This window comes from Heterostelium album, assembly GCF_000004825.1.
Source record: "Heterostelium album PN500 unplaced genomic scaffold PPL_contig13, whole genome shotgun sequence".
NCBI classification, from domain to species: domain Eukaryota; phylum Evosea; class Eumycetozoa; order Acytosteliales; family Acytosteliaceae; genus Heterostelium; species Heterostelium album.
The window spans coordinates 160,045-179,090 of NW_008805090.1; the positions used below are offsets into that span (position 1 = coordinate 160,045).

General features: G+C 32.7%; 5 protein-coding genes across 5 annotated transcripts; 3 read left to right on the forward strand and 2 right to left on the reverse strand.

The window, feature by feature from the left end:
* Nucleotides 1-281: 281 nt before the first annotated feature.
* PPL_05866 (SET domain-containing protein) lies at nucleotides 282-5,565 on the forward strand (the record flags this gene model as incomplete). The annotated part of the gene is made up of 3 exons (XM_020576737.1): nucleotides 282-3,053; nucleotides 3,141-4,039; nucleotides 5,145-5,565. 3 exons carry the CDS (start codon nucleotides 282-284, stop codon nucleotides 5,563-5,565), a joined length of 4,092 nt encoding a protein of 1,363 aa, XP_020433149.1.
* Nucleotides 5,566-8,357: 2,792 nt separating this feature from the next.
* On the forward strand, nucleotides 8,358-12,012 carry PPL_05867 (uncharacterized protein; the record flags this gene model as incomplete). The annotated part of the gene is made up of 6 exons (XM_020576738.1): nucleotides 8,358-8,594; nucleotides 8,665-8,888; nucleotides 8,958-9,512; nucleotides 9,546-9,597; nucleotides 9,811-9,985; nucleotides 10,055-12,012. The coding sequence occupies 6 exons, from the start codon at nucleotides 8,358-8,360 to the stop codon at nucleotides 12,010-12,012; spliced, it is 3,201 nt and encodes a 1,066-aa protein (XP_020433150.1).
* A 260-nt stretch (nucleotides 12,013-12,272) lies between these two features.
* On the reverse strand, nucleotides 12,273-14,797 carry clcC (chloride channel protein; the record flags this gene model as incomplete). The annotated part of the gene is made up of 7 exons (XM_020576739.1): nucleotides 12,273-12,277; nucleotides 12,306-12,401; nucleotides 12,482-12,632; nucleotides 12,900-13,325; nucleotides 13,406-14,250; nucleotides 14,485-14,506; nucleotides 14,573-14,797. 7 exons carry the CDS (start codon nucleotides 14,795-14,797, stop codon nucleotides 12,273-12,275), a joined length of 1,770 nt encoding a protein of 589 aa, XP_020433151.1.
* A 353-nt stretch (nucleotides 14,798-15,150) lies between these two features.
* On the reverse strand, nucleotides 15,151-16,068 carry PPL_05869 (uncharacterized protein; the record flags this gene model as incomplete). Its single annotated transcript, XM_020576740.1, has 2 exons — nucleotides 15,151-15,671; nucleotides 15,744-16,068. 2 exons carry the CDS (start codon nucleotides 16,066-16,068, stop codon nucleotides 15,151-15,153), a joined length of 846 nt encoding a protein of 281 aa, XP_020433152.1.
* A 1,300-nt stretch (nucleotides 16,069-17,368) lies between these two features.
* PPL_05870 (uncharacterized protein) lies at nucleotides 17,369-18,996 on the forward strand (the record flags this gene model as incomplete). Its single annotated transcript, XM_020576741.1, has 5 exons — nucleotides 17,369-17,674; nucleotides 17,926-18,274; nucleotides 18,343-18,720; nucleotides 18,866-18,886; nucleotides 18,959-18,996. The coding sequence occupies 5 exons, from the start codon at nucleotides 17,369-17,371 to the stop codon at nucleotides 18,994-18,996; spliced, it is 1,092 nt and encodes a 363-aa protein (XP_020433153.1).
* Between the last annotated feature and the right edge of the window lie 50 nt (nucleotides 18,997-19,046).

Genomic DNA, 19,046 nt, shown 5'->3' on the forward strand with positions numbered 1-19,046 from the left:
TTATATATCGTTTTTTTATTTTTTATAATTATATATCTTTTAAAATATAAATATAAAAACATTTCATAAATTTGTAACTTCACTCTTTTCAAACACAAAAAATCAAAATTAAATTTAATCATTTATCTAAATAATTTATTTCACCTGTCATTTTTATATATATTTAATATTTTTGACTTTTGATTTGTTTTTTTATATTTATTTATTTATATGTTTAAAAGTATAATTATATATTTAGTATAGTAAATATATATTTATCTAGATAGAGTATATTTAAAGTTATGAGTAAAGCTGACAATGATGAAACTGTTACAATCAGTAAGGCTGAAAATGATACCTCTATGATCGATATTGATCCCGTGGCAAACACAACAGATAAAATAGTAAAAGAAGATGATAAAAATAGTAATAGTAATAGCAATAGTAATAGTAGAAGTATATCAAGAGAGAGAAATAGTAGTTCTCAAAAAGATAAATACCAACATAAGGACGACGATGACAAACACAAAGATCTAGATAACAAAACAAGCAAGGAGACTGATAAAGATAGAGATAGAGACTCGCGAAGTAGAGATAGAAGTAGAAGCAGAGAGAGAAGAGACAGAGATAGAGACTATCGCGATAGAAGTAGAAGTAGGAGTCACGAACGATACCGAGATAGAGATAGAGACTATCGCGATAGAAGTAGAAGCGGTGAGCGATACAGTCGATCCTATCATAGTGGTCATCATCATAGAGATAGAGACTATCGCGATAAGAGTCCGAGCGACACCTCTCGGTCAAGACGTGGCAAGTACGGTCCACACGATACCTATGGCGTTGCAAAGGGTGGCGGAGCAACGAGTAGTCATCATCATGCGAGTGAGCAGCAACAGCGCTACTATGGACGTGACGGTGGCGGTCCACCCTCATCCTATTACAGATCGTCGTCTTCGTCGTCATCAGACTATCCTTATCCACCGTCACATCATCGCGGTGGTGGTAACGAGCATTATAGTCGCGGCTACAGAACCCATCCATATGCAATGTATCCACCACACTCCTCTGTTGGCGAGTCCGAACATCTACAACAACAACAACATCGTCAACTGCCTCCTCTTCCTCCTCCTCCTCACCATCATCTACATCATTTCAGCAATGCATATCCAACGCGACCACCATTACCACTACCACCAACAACAACAGCAGCAGCAACATCAACAACTCCCGGTACATCAGCTGCCGATGAATATCTGTATAGATCAATCAACGTCACATCACCACTTCCTCTACTACCGACACCACCTACATCTGCGCTATACTCCTCACATCACCAACTTCAACATCAACACCAACACCACCTAGCAGCTGGTGGATATCCACCAACAGCAACAGATTCAACTCCAAACAAACAAAGTAACAGTAATTCCAACTCTAGCTATTTGTATAGTTTCAATTCAAAGAAAGAAAAGATTACAAAGGAGAAGGAAAAAGAAAAAGAGACACCATCTAAACATTTACTTTACGATAAGTATGAAGAAAAGCAGCATAATAATAATAATAATGGAAATAGTAGTATTAAAGTTAATGGCAACACATCATCATCGATCGATAATATTAAGAGTATAAAGAGAGATAGAGCAAGTGAATTGATGTCAATTCGTAAGGATTTGAAAAAGAAGAAAACAGAACACGATAGTAATTCTACAACTAGCTCCACACCTTCGAAATCAGTAGCCAGCAGATCACCATCGAGCTCACCATCCAGTGACAGCGATCCTTATCCCGTAGTAGTAAAGAAGTCGACCAACAACAGTAGTAGTAGTTTAGTCAAGAAGAAGACGATTGTATTGAGTGAAAGCGAGAGTGATAGCGATAGTTATACTAGTGACAGCGATTCAAGTGGTAGCTATACGAGCGGGAGTGATAGTGGTGACTACACTTCATCTTCAGACTACTCTAGCAGCGACGACGATAGCGATACATCTTCAAGCAGCGATGACGACTCGGATGTTGAACAACAAAATAAGAAATCAAAGAAAGTTGTCAATTCTGTGAAATCCACTTCTTCTTCCGCCAACTCTTCAACATCAAAGGTGGAAATGAATGGTAAAACAACAACTAAAGAAAAGGAAATTGTTAAAGAAAAAGAAAAAGATAAAGATACTCAGAAAACATCAACTGTTAAGCCTTCTTCTTCTTCTGCTACACCAAAGACATCTTCTAAACCATCTACACCAACAACTCAATCAGCCAACTCTACATCCAAACAAGCATCTATCAACAAACCTCCTACTACACCAATCTCAAAGTCCGACAAAGAATCATCATCTTCTGCTTCAACATCAACAACTAAAGATAAATCAACACACTCTAAACAACACGATGAAAAAGAAAAATCAACCAACAGAGATAAGGAAAAGACAACAGAAAAAGATAAAGAGAAAGAGAAAGAGAAGGTAAAAGAAAGAGAAAAGGAAAAAGAGAAGGAGAAAGAAAAAGAGAAAGAGAAGGAAAAGGCGAAAGAGAAAGAGAAAGAACCAATCAAAGAACTAGATAATAATAGTAAAGATAAATCAAAAGATAAAGATAGAAGTAGAGATAGAGATAGAGAAAGAGATAGAGAAAAGGATAAAGATAGAAAAAGGCATAGTGATGACAAATCTAGCTCTTCATCAAGAAAGAGTGAATCATCATCAAGTAGACATTCAAGTGGTGGTAGTATTAGTAGTAGTAGTAGTAAGAGTCATCATTCAAAGACAGATTCAAAGAAATCAACTAAGGAATCATCATCATCCTCAAAGGATAAAGATAAACTAGTTTTGGCAACACCACCAAAAGGTGAAACCAGAGAAGAGGAAAGGGAAAGAATCATGAAGTATTTGGCAGCAAAGAATGAAGAGGCCAAGAAGAATAAACCAAAGAATGAAGACAACTCTATTATGAACCTACCCGAACCACAGGCAATCAAAATGATAGAGGATAACATCGAAAATGGTGCAAGCTATTCCCAAATTGCTGTTTTAATTCAAAAGGCAAGAGGAAAATCATTTAAATATACAAAATCAAGTAATGTATCTTTATTATTATTATTATTACTACTTTTAAAAAAGAACAACTATACTAACATAGCATGTTAATGATTAGATATCTATACAGAGAGAAGAAAGAGAACATTACAAGAGGATGATATCGCTATTTGTAATTGTGATATCATTGATAATGGAGATTGCGGACCGGAGTGTTTGAATCGTCGGTCTTTCATCGAGTGCGAACCCTCCAACTGTAAGCTAGGCAAACACTGTAAGAATCAACGATTCCAACGACAGGAGTACGCTCTTATCGCACCTTTCAACGCCAAGAAGAAGGGCTGGGGACTGAAAGCAAAGGAGAAGATCAGCGCACACCAATTCGTTATCGAGTACTGCGGTGAGGTTATTACACGTGCGCAATCAATGGACAGAATGCGTGAGGCCGACGGCGAGAAATACTTTTACTTCCTGACACTCGACAGCAAAGAGGTGTTGGACGCCTCGCGAAAAGGCAACCTCGCAAGATTCATCAACCATTCGTGCGACCCCAATTGCGAGACACAGAAGTGGAGCGTCGACGGCGAGACTCGCATTGGAATATTCGCACTGAAAGACATCGAAGCGGGAACCGAACTCACCTTTGACTACAACTACGAGCGTGTCGGATCGTCCAAGCAGAGTTGCTACTGTGGATCTGTCAACTGTCGCGAGTACCTCGGAAACAAAGCGCCTTCAAGTCGTAGCTCCTCCAAGCCACCAACTGCGTCATCCAAAGATAAAGACAAGGAAAAGGAAAAGGATAAGGATAAGGAAAGGGAAGGCAAAGAAGATGCTCTACAAAGTCAAACGGCATCGCCAACCACTCCACCATTCTACAGTGACTTGGATGATGGTAGCTATGTAAATGGTAACAGCGGTGGTAATGGTAGTGAATCGATGGATATGAATGGCGATGGAACGACAACAATGAACGATCAAGTAGTACCACCAATGGATTTGATGACTATGGATCATAGTGACCATCTTAAGTATCTGCTGAGCGAACGATTTGAAATGCCGAATCGATACTTCTACCAGACCGAACTGTCAGAGGAAACACAAGATAAACTGATACGCTCGAAACACATATTCCTTCAGAGAAACATCAGAGTGGTCAAACTCTTCTATAAACAACAACTTCAACAACTTTATCTACAATACAACATAACACAGACACCTCCACTTTCACCACTGATTCCAGAACAACAAGATTTATCACCAAACATATCGACAACAATCAACACCAACAATGTTAACAAACAATTACCTCCACCCAACAGATTGAAATCATTTAATGAGATTATCAACTATTTAAATAATGCTAACAATAATAATAATAAGAATCAACAACAATAGTGTTAGGACACTAATTGTTGTATTATTTTTTTGTTTTTTTTTTTTTCAAACTTATCGATTGTTATTTATTGATTTTTTATTTGAATTCTTTTTTAAATTATTTTACTTATCTTTTTTTTTAGTCGTTAAAAAACACTTTTTTTAAATTTGAAAATTTGAAACGGATATATTTTTGACACATGTTTCCAAGAAACCGTTTCTTTTTATTTTTTAATTTATTTTAATTTTTCAAAAATTTAACAAAAAAAAAATTAAATATTTGAAAAAATATTCCACACACAAAAGCAATTTATTCACAACATTTTTTTCTTCACATCAAATTATTTATCTATAATTTTATTAAAATAGTAAGTATTTATTTTTATAGTTTCATTTATTCATTATCACTATCAATTCATATTAGATAATCATGTTAGTTTACAATTAAATAGTATATTTATGTTTTCAACAAAAAAAAAAATAAAAAAATTTACATATAATAATAATGATTATCATAAATATCATCAACCTTGTTTAATAATATAATAACAATAGTTTTTTTTTTTGTGTGTAAATAACTAAGAATAAAAAAAGAACGTTAAATTCTTGTATTCTTTTTATTTTATTTTATTTTCATTTAATTTCTTTTGAAAATCTAGAAACTTTCGTCGCAAAGTGAAAAGATTTGCATATTTATTTATTTATTTTGGTTTTTATAAACTTTATAACTTGTTATTAATTATTATTTTTTCAAATTAGATATATAATGGCCCGTACCAAACAAACAGCCCGTAAATCCACTGGTGCCAAGGTACCACGTAAGCACATCGGTTCAAAGCAAGCCCACAAGCAAACTCCAGTCTCCCAAGGTGGTGTCAAGAAGGTTCACAGATTCCATCCAGGTACTGTCGCACTCAGAGAAATTAGAAAGTACCAAAAGTCTACCGATCTTTTGATCCGTAAATTGCCATTCCAACGTTTGGTTCGTGAGATTGCTCAAGAGTTCAAGACTGATCTTCGTTTCCAATCTGCAGCTATTGCTGCTCTTCAAGAAGCTTCTGAGGCTTACTTGGTCGGTCTCTTTGAAGATACCAATCTTTGCGCTATCCACGCCAAGCGTGTCACTATCATGCCAAAGGACATCCAATTGGCTCGTAGAATCAGAGGTGAACGTACTTAAACAGGTACCGTGACCGACTCAATATTAAATATAACCCTTTGTAATTATTTGTAAAACAAAAAAAAAAAAAAAACAAAACCAAAAAAAATAGAAAAATTAAAAAAGTTAAAAAAAACAAAGAAAATAAAAAATAAAAAAAACCAACAACAAAGTAATAAAAGACAAAGGATAGATAATTATTGGATACAACTTAGTTATCTATCCTGGTAAAAAAAAAAAAAACTATCAATCAAATCCTAATTCAATATTATTTATTTCTATGATATAGTTTATTTTTATTAAATCTATGTACAATTTAATTATTTTATTTTTGTTTTCTTTAAACATCTTTATGGATCGTTTGTGATCTTGGTTTTTTTTCCTTTATCATTTAAAAGAAAAAGTTTATCATATGATTGACACTCTTTAAACAACTGTATGCTGAGAATACTACAAACATAAACATTACCAAATCCGTTTGTTTTTTTTAAAATAATTATTTTATACAACAACTTTTGATTAGAGAATAGAGGAGAAATAAAAATGTTAATTAAAAAATAAATATTTGCTACTTACAGCAGAAAACTTTTTCGATATCTTCAAAAATGGACAATCCTGATATATGTTCGAACTGGAATCGCCAAGAATCCTTTCTTGGTATGGAGTCTGCTCTAAAGGTTTTTTTTATGATATATTCTGGTTTTAGTTCTTCACATGATTTATTTAGATTGTTTCCTTTCTCTTTTAAACCATTCATTTTTTAACTTTTAAAGAAATCCAACTAAGGAAAAAAATAAATAATATATAAAAAAAAAAAATATAATGGTTAATAAAATAAAAGAATAATAATATTATATTCTATTATATGCAGGTATGACAAATTTTATACATATAACATGTATGTAATAAAATTTTTATTATTTGTTAAATTTTTTTCAATGATAGTGGTTGTGGCTGTTTTTCACAATTTTTTTTTCTAAGTTTTTGCAATAGAGATTAATATTAAAAAAATAAAATAAAATATCAAACCTTGTTAGATTTTAATAAAAATTAGATAAATAGAAAGTATTTTTATAGTAGATTTAGAATATAAAGTTTGTTTTATTCTTTAAAAAAAATTTGAAAGAGTTTGGCCTCTGTTTTTCGATGGGTAAAATGAGTTTTCCAATTTGCATCGGAGTTCGGAGCAAGCTACAACGAACCCGAGAGATCAAAGTATACAGGGACAGACATATTTATCAATGTTATAAAAGATTCAATCAATTTCTCAAAGATCTTCAATCAAAAAATGGTTATTGTAATATGGGAAATTTATATGAGAAAATCAATGATTGGCAACTAGCGAAATAGATATTTAACAATGGACCCTACTGATTAAATAAAGCACATATATCAAATAGAAATGGTTCAACACACGATATGTGATCTTGAATTTCTATCGATTCCTTGAATAGTGGATATAAGCTGGTATCTTTCACTTTGCCAAGCTTCACTAAATATTAAATTTTTGGTTTTTATTTGAATCAAACACAATCAAATCAACAATAACCATATAAAATTCAATTGTATAATGTTAGCGATACGAAAAAGCAACTTTGTATGATAGTAGATTGACAATAAAGTGAGTTAATAAATGAATAAATGAATAAATATATAATATATATGAATATAAATATATAAATATAAAAATAAAAAAAATATAATATTTAAATAAATATAAAAAATATAAATAAATATAACACTGAAAATAAATATAAATATTAAGATGAATATAAAGATAAATATAAATAAATAAATATAATACATATAATTGATATATAGAGAAATAAATAAATTACTGGATGAATAAATATATGTATGAAAGGAAGAAAGAAAGAATGGGTGGATGAAAGATTGAAAGATTGAAAGAAAGAAAGAAAGAAAGAAAGAAAGAAAGAAAGAATGGATGAAAGGAAGAATGAAAGTGAATTAGGTGCTAATTCACTGCAGTGCAAATAAATAGAAATATAGTGTAAGAATATAAATATGTAAAGCGTTGACAGCACAATGTGCACTGGACTAATACAGTACTTATATTGTATTACCTATATCTATTTATTTATAGAATGATACATACCATATAAACAAATTAAAGGCAAAACTAACCTATACTTTTTTGGAGAAAAAAAAATAAATTTGAATTAGTTATCTTGAATATACTTGATTATTTACCCACCCTGCACTGAGTGTGCTCCTGGTAATCCATTCTATTATTATTCACGACTATCATATCAAAATGGAGAAAATCTACATGATAACCGGGTGGCTCGTTCGATGCACCTTTATTGTTGTTACTCAACAATATTTTTCTATTTAAAACAAAAAAGTTAATGAGTAAGAATGTTTATCCAAATTGATTTTATATTGTAAAATTATATTAGTGTGATTCAAACAGGCAAGAGCCAGTTTTGTTTTGAATTGAAAAAAGATTAATGTTAAATTATAATTACAATGGTTTATTTTTTTTTTTTTTCTATTTTTGGAATTGGACCGATAATGTTATTTTTTTTTTGGGTTTTCATTGATTTCTCAATCCTAAAAAGATTAATGATTAATTTAACAGTATCTTTACTCAATCTTCTTAAAATTTATCTTTTATCTTAATAATCTCTGATTCCATGGATCTTAAAGACATTCCCCAAAAAGAAAAGTAAAAGAAACTTTGCTTAATTTTTTTTAAGGTTGTGCAAACAAAAATATCAGATATTTTTTTTTATTTTACTCTTTTTTTTTTTTAATTTGGTTGTAAATATTGTAAATAATAGGTGTCATATATGTCAATGTATAATATAAATAATTTAATAGTTTTGATTGTAATTTACTGCTCATTGTCAACAGTGGTTTTGACTGAGACACCACCTTCACTTTTACTTGCATTCAGAACGTCTATAAACGATCAGAGCTTATCAACTGCTCTCAATGTAACTTCACTCGGAGATGGGTCTGTCATCAGAGCAAAAGATTTTGATGGTTCTACAATGGCAGTGTTTCCAGATGTAAACAATGATACTGTAAGAACAAATACAAGTTTTATTAGTTTATAGTGGTGTTAACAACTACTAATTAATTATCTTCTAATAGGTGTTAATATTTGGAGCAATTGAAGTCTATTGGAATATATATCAGTTAGATTACCAAACTTTAGAGTTGACTAGTTTAGCGATCTTTAAGAATCCTTCGCCTTATGCATATCAAGCCACTGCATTCGGTTATGAGCCATCTCTTCAGTTAGTTTTTAATGTTGGATATGTAGGTGCCAAAAAACAATTTAGTTTTGTTAGTTGGGATTTTAAAAATAGTTTATTGTAAGTGGAAAAGAAGTTTGGATATATCACGTCTTTGTTAGTCGACTAACAAACAAATCATTGCAATAGAAATACACAACCATTATCTTTAGGTATTAATACTGTTGGACAACCAGTTGGATGTTACAGCCAAGAAAGTGGTACATATTACATAATGGTTGGAGTGCAAGGCGGTAATCCACGTCTGGTCACCTATGATGTCGCTGGAAAGACTTTGTCACCCACTCAATATGAGCTGACATCGGAGTTCACCAGTGAGCCATTCTTCTCTATCTTTTGGATTGCGGATCAACAACAGCTCTATGGTGTAGAGATTTCCACAAATACAACCAATGGTTCACAGCTAACTAGTTTCAATCTTTACAAGATCAATCTAAATAATAATCATGCTGCAAAATCATCATCAACAGCAAACTTATCATCGGCATCTTTGGAGCTTGCCTATAGTATTGACAGCATCTTTATAAGTAGCGAATTCACACCATACGTAGTCGATACCAATATAATCGTTTTCTTCACAGTCAACAATGAGGGAAATCTTGTGACGACAGCACTCGACTTGAATAGTATGCAATCGGAACAATCCGTATCAAACCAATTCTACAACAAAGATTTAACAGTTATGTATTTGCCTTAAGAGTAATAATAACAACAAAGATATTACATTACATCACATTACATTCATAATTTATTCCAAAACTTAAACAAAGTCTTTGTTCATTCATGTATCACCCAATTTCAATGAATTTAAAAAGGTTCCTTTAAAATGTGCGAGAAATTTTTTGGAAAAAAAATGAGCAAAATGAAATCATGATTAAAAATATCAATGATCAAAATAAAAAACATTAATTAATCTTTAAAAATTATTTTTTTCAATTACCATTTTTATTTATTTACATACATATATATTTTTTTTAAATAGTTTTATAATTTCATGTCATCAATGATGAAATCTAAAGGAAAGAAGGCAGCTTTGTTTGATGATGACATTCAGTTAGAGTGTTTCTACAATGACAACAATTGGGATGCAAGAATATTTGATAAACAAGCTAGACCTATAGGTTCAACTGCCAGATCAGAATTTACAACAACAGAAAGTAATAATCTCAAAAAATAAAAATAAATGAAAATTTTTTTTTAACTTAATTATTGTTTATATTTAATAGGTAAAGAGATTCAAGTTAAAATAGGTTTAAGTGAATGGAATAAGTTGGTTAAAGACAATGAGAAGTTAGCTTTACAAAGCTATTCGATTGAGCGTGCTTCCTATGTTGGAACCGCCGAGACACATTCAGTTAGAGTCCAATGTAATTTCGATATTTTGGTGTTTTCAACGAATCAACAGATTCCACTGTTACCATCCTCCATTGCATTGACATCATCAAGTATTAAATATTCATCACACATCAACGATGCCGAGCCAAATACAGTTGATAAGAATTCGTGTATTGGTGTCATCGACAATGCACATCAATTCTTCCCAGAAAAAGCAGGAAAATATCACTTGAAATTGGAGGTACTGGTCAACTATCTCACAGCAAAGAAGAATGGTTTCGGTTTCTCCTCGCCAAAATCGACTTTCAATCAAATTTCAATATCCGTTCCACGTGAAGTACAAATCAAGATCGATCCTGTATCTTCACAGACCGAGCACGTAAAGAATGACGGTGAGTCAATATCCACATCGACCGCTTCGATTCCACCAACTCCCTACATTAAAGTACAATGGACTGACTTTGAAATCGAGGAGATCGTTCAGGTCACAGCAGCTACACCGGTCGAAAAGAAACAATCGGAGCAAGCCAAAGCAACCGTACAACAGTATACATTGTGCTCGGTTGGCGAAGGTGTTGTCGTTTTAAATAGTTCCATTAAATACTCGATGGTCAGTGGAAGTCTTTCATCGATGGAGGTCATCATTTCAAACAATCTCAATGTTCTCTCAGTCGAGGGTATGGGAATCAAGAAATGGGAGTGTTTCCCTATTGCACCGCTCGTCGAAATCTCCAATGCCGCCAGACCACCAGCCACAGAGAAGCTCGTTAAGATTCTATTAAATTCACCAATCGAAGACAACTATATTTTCAATCTTATCTCCGAGTTTGAGATGTCATCGACGTCGTCGGACATTGCTATCTCCAGTATCAGATGCAGAGGTTCAGAGATTTCCAGAGAAAAAGGTTTTCTCGTCGTTGAGAAATCTACTGCCAACGTCGAAGTCGAGCATTTGGCACGTGAGGGTCTGACTTTAATCGATAAAACAGAAGTACCACACCCATTGGCCCAGATGGCAAGCGGTCCATTGCTCTTGTCATACAAATTTTTGGATCCAAAGTACAAGTTGGACATCAGAATCACCAAGCACTCTGACCTTCAAGTGTTGGTTGCTATTTGTGAGAGTGCTCACTTCATGGCCACACTGAGTTCAGAGGGTGCTCTCTTGAAAAAGTTGATCTTCAACATTAGAAATACACAACAACAATATATTAGAATTCCAATTCAACATAGATTCGAGATTTGGTCTACAATTGTCGCTGGTAAAGCAGTAAAGCCAGCACAAGACGAGAATGGAAGTGTTATGATTCCACTTTCAAAGTCATCCGGCACTGAGCGTGGCATCCAAAAGCCATTCCAAGTAGTATTGGTATACAAGCATGCCGCTGACACCGAGCTATTCAACGAAGGTAAACTCGATCTCACTTTCCCATCGATCGATATACCAATCAGTCAACTCTATGTGTCTCTCTACCTACCAAAGGACTACAAATATTCACAGATCGATGGTAACATCAAAGAGGTTTCACATTTCTTTGGAAAGGTACCAGATGATTCAGTCTGTGAATCTTCGAAAGCAGCTCCTCAACAAATGATGCTACAACAAATAATGCCACAACAACAAATGATGTCCAATATGATGTCCAATCCAATTTTATCCAATTCTAATATAGGATTCGGAGGAGGAGCGACTCCATTGCCATCGGACGATAATGATACTGCTGGATTGAAGCCAGTTATTGTCAATATTCCAAAGTCAGGTATGTGGATCAAACTTGAACAATTACTTGTCATTTCTCAAGAGATTCAAATCTCTGTTAAATACTCCCAAAAGAAAAAATGTTGTTAAATAAACAATCAAACATATTGTGATCTGTAATTAATAAAATCATTTTTAAAAACATTAAAACAAAGTATTTTGAAGCTTATTGTTCTTATCTAGAACATTTATTTAAAAACATTTATTTATATGTATGTGTATTCCATTACTTTTGGATTTAAATTAAATCTTTTCTTGTTACAATTCCAACTACTTGATTATTAATGTCAACTATAAATATTTATGATTGAGATGATTAGTAAAATGATTGAATAATAGATTATTAATTATCAAACTAATAAAAATAATAATCAAATACTTACTAACAGTTAAATGCCTTAATCCCATAGTTCTAAATAATTTATAACATTCACTGAATGAGAATGTATCATGAATAGTAATACTAGAGCTATTCATATCTAATAATAATTAAATAAACAATGGTTAAAAAAAACAAATTACTTTTGAAATCGATATATTAATTAATAAATATACTTACATGGTCTTAAATCAACTAGTTTTTCTTCTTCATATTTGTTGAAATCAAAATCTTCTAGTTTTGGTACTTTCTTTGAGGTCTCTTCGATGAATTTCTGATGTCTAAAGTTATCGTCTAAAATGATTTCACCGTTTTGTCCACGATAGAAGATCTTGTGTTTAAGAAGTACGAGAATTGTACTTCTCAATACAAGTCCGAGGTATTGGCGTTTGAAACCGTTTTCACCGGTGCACACCACCGGGTATCCATTGTGGTTGTTGTTTTTCAATGTCTCCAAGAGTACGCGAACCGTGCAAATCTCTGGAATGACAACGACCTGCTTATTCATGATTTCCGGCACCTTCTTGGCAGCCTTTGAGTGCGGTGGCAAACTCTGAAGGAACGGAATATATTTCAGCTCCATGAGATGCTCATATACCGATTCGTTGAAGAAGTCTCCTACCCACTTGGCAATCATAACCGCTAGAATGATAGGCACCAGATATTGCGTTCCTTCGGTCAACTCGACCATAATAACCACCAGTGAAATAGTCATTCTGCAGTAGCCAGCCATCATAGCGGCCGTTCCAACCAGCGCATAAATAGAGGCATCGATACCTTCGAACCATAGTCCGACCACTTGACCAACGAATCTACCGAATCCAGCACCGACCATCATCATCGGTACGAAAAGACCACCGGCAACCCAAAGACCACTGGTAATCACCGAGAGGAAGAAATAAATACAGGTGAACACCAAAAGTACACCAAGCGTGAATGAGTTATTGGTACGAGAATACAATCTTCTCAATGCTAAATCTGGATTTACAAATAACAATGATGCCATCTCACTATACATTCCAGGCTATATAATAATAAAATCAATTTAAAAAAGATTAGTTTCAATAGCAATGAGGTTGTTATCGTTGTTTTTTGTTTACTTACAGGACAAAAGAATTGTTCCATTTGAGCATTGGTTTGATCTTCACAGACAGATGGTTCAACTTGGATGTTCGATTGATAACGACATGGGAATATCGATGGTGAGTAGAAACAAATGACAGAGGTGATGACCATAACGACGATCGCTTCAATTGAACGGAGTGATATATTCTTTTTGAGGTAATCTCTACGCCATTTGTTGAGATGAATGTTTAGGAATACAAAGAGTGCACCGAATGCACCACCGAGAACACCGAGGATGCAGAAGCACAACAGCTCTGAATAGCGGTAGAGATAGAGTCGCGAGAATCCAAATGTCAACAAACCAGTGTCGTGCATGTCTGGCGACGTTCCGAAACCTTGTAGCAAAAAGTTGGTCGTAAAAGTAGCGATCATACAACAGAAGAAGGTACGCCATGTCAGTTGACGACTCCAGAACGACGATGCCTCTTCGATCGAGAAGAGAACACCACCGATCGGTGCACCGAAAGCAGCGGAAATACCAGAGGCAGCGCCCACCGATATGAAATCACGCTTATCTCGATCGTTCTGATACTGCAGGAACAGCTTTGGGTAGAATTCAAAGGTGGACGAACGGAACTGACTGACGGCAGCACCGATTGCCGAACCGATGTGAATCATCGGGCCTTCCGGACCAACAAAGAGACCACTCGAATAGGACATGATCAACGAGAAGATCTTTCCAAACAACGATTTGAATCCCAGTGAATTTGGAACTTTGACACCGTTCAGGTAACCTTTTACCTCTGGAATACCAGAGCTACTTGCCATCGGACCGGCAACAATCACCAACAAAATCGATATCGTAGCATATAACAAATTGATTCCTAGAAATGTTAAAAATGCTTTACTAGATGATCCTTCAGTTATATCTATCAGAGATAATCAACAATTGTTAATAAACAATCAATAGATCAATGTTCTACACATTTATAAACATTATAACCTACAGTTTTGTACAGTATAGAATTTAAAACCTTGAAGATGATCAACCGTTGATTTTATAATATATGCAAAGCAACCTACAATAACACCTATAAGTAAACATATTATCCATTTACCTAGTGTTTTCTTTAAGTGTTTCTATAGAATATGATTTTTGTTAGTTTAGATTTTGTTTTTTAACTTATTAGCAACATAACAACTTACTATTCTTGTTTTATTTTCTAGATCTTCTCTTAGTAATAGATTATCATTTACGGTAAAGTCTAAACTCTGTACATTTTTCATCATACGAATTTCATAGGGTGTGAGGTGGTGAGATCTTCTACGATGAGTTACAGGAGTCTGTGTCTGAGGTGATGCATTGTAGAAACCGTCGTTGCCATTGTTGTAGGCATCGTTCACCATTGGACGGTTTAATGAACCTCCCATTCTCTAACAATTATACATCCAATGACGTTGAATAGTTAAAAACAACCTTTCTTTGCAAAAAATCTTTATCTTTATAATAAATAAACTTATTTCTCTTTAAAATAAATATTGCTGTAATAATAAAGTTGGTTATTATTTTATTTTCTCATGAATCTGACAATCAGAAAAGATTTCTATTGGGATGAATCATATCATTTTTAGAATTTTCGAAAGAAATGTTTGCAAAACAATTTTTTTTTGATGTTTTTTTTGGATCATTTTTATTAAAAGTGGGTGAATTCAAATTATTTAAGCATATGTCAACATGTTATTAAGATCTTAATAAAATTTATTTTTTATTCATTAGTTATTAGTTAGTTATTTGCAGATGTGTTGACAATCAATTTTGAATCAAGTTTAATTGGTACAGCTCTGCCTGTTATAGAATTATGTCTTTGTGAGTTGATGCAAACGATATCAACACCACCGTGTGGCACATTTGTTCTTAAACTTGAGTTGTTGTCATTGCTGTAGCTTAGCAACATCTGATTGTTGTTGTGGAGAATTTCAGTGGTGTTTGATGGTGGTGGTGAAGTTGATATGGTTTCACTCGTAGAGGAAATTGGAACTACATTCAATTCTGGACTACCTACTTCCATGTCTTTATGATGGTTGTCTTTGTTGGTGTGCAACTTCTTATATCGCTTGTATCCAAAGATCGTTCCAGCCGTGACAATGGCAGCGAACAATACACAGCCAACAGCAACTCCAGCGATTTCATAAGTTGATAAAGTCGCACTAGTAGCACCGGTTCCACTCTCCATTGCATCCATTCCTCCTGTGTATGTATTAACAAACTCTTGATATGTCATATCACTAAATTGATTTACACCCACTAAATATTTAATTAAAGTTAGATTTGTGTATACTTTTTCAAAAAATAATTAACTTATTAATTGATACTAACAAACTTGTTGTTGTTCAGCTGGATATGATACTGTTGTTTCAACTTCTGGATTGGCAGCCAATTCCTCATCGGTTGGATTATCGATATCCACTTGTGCAGTGTTGGCATTGTTCTCGGCGACACTCAAGGTATTTGTCTTCCAGTTTTGAAATCGTTGTTGCATCTCTGCAGAATCGTATTGTTTGCCATACTGAGTTGCCCATGTTTGAAAGTTTGAAAAAAGTACGGCATTAGATGGAACAGCCTCAGTTCCACTCATGAGCAAGTAAACAACAAAACAATATATTAAACAATATTGTTTGATATTGTTGATTTTATTAAACATTTTTACAATTTGATAATTAATAATTTACAAATACAAATTATTTACAAGTTATTTACAACGATGTTACTACTAAAATTACAATAATTAAGAAATAAATAGATAAAAGAGATAATTATAAATACAAAGAATAGATAAATAGAATAATAAGAATAGGAAGGATAATGGAATTTAAATAATTTGTAATTTATTCATTTTGGACAAAGGTCAAACAAAACAAATCACTACACTTTTTTTTTAAACATTATTAATTACAATAACGGCCATAATCAAAATTGACAGATATGTATTATTATTATTTGAATTAAACATATACTTTATGACAATACTAATTTAATATAGAACATACATACACTTTTTTAAATTGGTCATGAGTTTCATTCAAACTCGTTTTATTTTATGCTAATTTTAAAATAAGATTGAAAGTACTGTCGTCGTTCATTTATAAACAATTTAAAACAGGACACTTTGACATAGACTACCCTACCAATCCACCAATCAACTACCCCAATTAACTGATCAAACAAAGAGTGATTTTTGTTTAGCCCATGGGTTTTGATTGTTCCATGCGATTCGAAACAACAAAAAATTCCTATTCTTCCCATTTTATTTGAAATTCATAAAATTTAATGATTTAAACACATTAAAAAAAAGGTGTGTTTTATTTTTGTGATCACCCCACTAACATCCAAATTTGTGTTTTTACAAAAACAAAAAGACAATCTTTTAATTTATTTTTGCTCCCCCAATGTAGTACTACTTCATTATCTGTATTTCTATATATATTTGATTCTTTTTCTGCAGCTACTACTATTTTAAATCTCTATCTATTCCACTAGTTCTGAATATTTTAACTCTCATATCTTTTTCTTACTTTGGTATTAATATATACAAATCTTTCTAAAAAGAACAGCCAACAATCAACAATTCAACAAAATAAAAGATAACTCAAATTCAGAGGTAAAAGATATATAATATTTCGTACAATGTAATCCAATCATTTCACAGAACAAATATGTATTATTTACAAATCGAGGTTATTTTATAACTGTTTAGAACTTTAGGTTGGAAAAGTATCCATAAGGTTGGTTGTCTAAAAATCTAATTTTGATTCCAATACATATGTATTTTACACTTTTTATTCCAAAACCAATTTAAAATTGTTGGCTTTCTTCAAAATTGGATAGAATGGCCAAATATTCTGATTAAATAATTGTCATAACAGATTATAAATACCATATCATCTAAAATCATTTGTTATTTGTATTTATTCTTTCAAACTAAATAAAATTATCAAAAAAAAATGATTCATAAATTATTTTTAACAATTTGTATAATAGTAAATCTAATTTTTTTTGTCCAATCACAATGTACAGCCGATGATATTAAAAATATTGTTAATGTGCATAATACTATTAGAAATGATGCCGGTATTACATTTGGTCCAAAACCACTACAACCTCTACCTCAACTGACTTGGAGCAACACCATTGCCCAAAAACTTCAATCTTTTGTCTCTAGTTGTCAATATAATACTGTTCCAGGACCGAATTTTTCCAACTATGGTTATGCTTCCTTTAGAATTGGTGGTAAATTTGATCCAATAAGAGTATGTATTTATTACATTATTTATATTTATTTTTTGAAAATATCTCAAAATTAATATGTTTTTTTTTAACAATTTTTCAAAGACTCTAAATAAAACATACTATCATGATGCACCATTGTACGATTGGAGTACAAAGAGTTGTAAAGAGAATTCTTGTTGCTATACCTACCCCACTGTAAGATTAAATTTACCAATAAATTAAAAAAATAAACATTTCTAATGTTCTTTGTTTTTTTTATAATTTTTTATAGTTGGTTTGGGGTTCTACAACAGAGATAGGTTGTGGAAAGATGTCATGTGATTCAATAACATGGTTACTCTGTGGATATAGTCCAAGTGGAGGTATCGTTGGAATGAATCCATATCCATCCATTTATGATAATCCTTCACAACCAACAAATACACCACAGCCTACATCTCGCCCATCAAATACTCCACGACCGACAAATACTCCACAACCAACAAACACTCCAAACCCAACACCAAGTAAATCTACACCACCATCACAATCGGGTCTAATTGATGGTGTTTTATCACTAGTCAATGGTATATTGGATTGGCGTACAATTAATGGTGTGGTTACATCAATTAAAGATCAAGGTATGTCTAATTATATTATATGATTCATATAAGTGATTAATATTTATTAATGTATCCAATATATTCAGGTCAATGTGGGGGCTGTTGGTCATTCACTAGCGCAGCCTCTCTGGAGAGTAACTATTTAATTAATAATACTGGTTCATCAAGTGATTTAGATCTATCGGAACAATATTTCATTGATTGTACATATGGAAGAGATGGTTGTAATGGTGGAAATGCAGGTGATGTATTTAGAAAGTTCCAGCAATCAGGTGCTATCATGAACAGTGATGATCCATACTCTGGTAGATATACAGGTCGTTGTCAGTTCAACACACCGACCATCAAGTGGACCGGTTTCAAAACTGTTCAACCCAACAAACAAGCATTCTTAGATGAACTAAAATATGGACCGATTGCAGTATCTCTCTATGCTGACCAGGGATTCATGAACTATAGAAATGGTATATACAGTTGTCGACAGAATTCACAGCCAAATCATGGTAAGCTCTATACAGTATAATAATATCAATATCCTTGTATTAACATATTAATTGTATTTGTTAAACAAACAACAGCTGTTGTAATAATAGGATATAATGAAATTAGTGATTATTGGATTATTAAAAAGTAAGTAATTATAATTAGTATTATTGAATTACAATTTGATGTTTGTTTATTAATTAAATAATTTAACTCTAGCTCATGGTCACAGAATTGGGGCCAGTCAGGTTTTATGACCTTAAATGCAGCCAACTCCAATTGTAATTTATATATGTATCAAGCATAT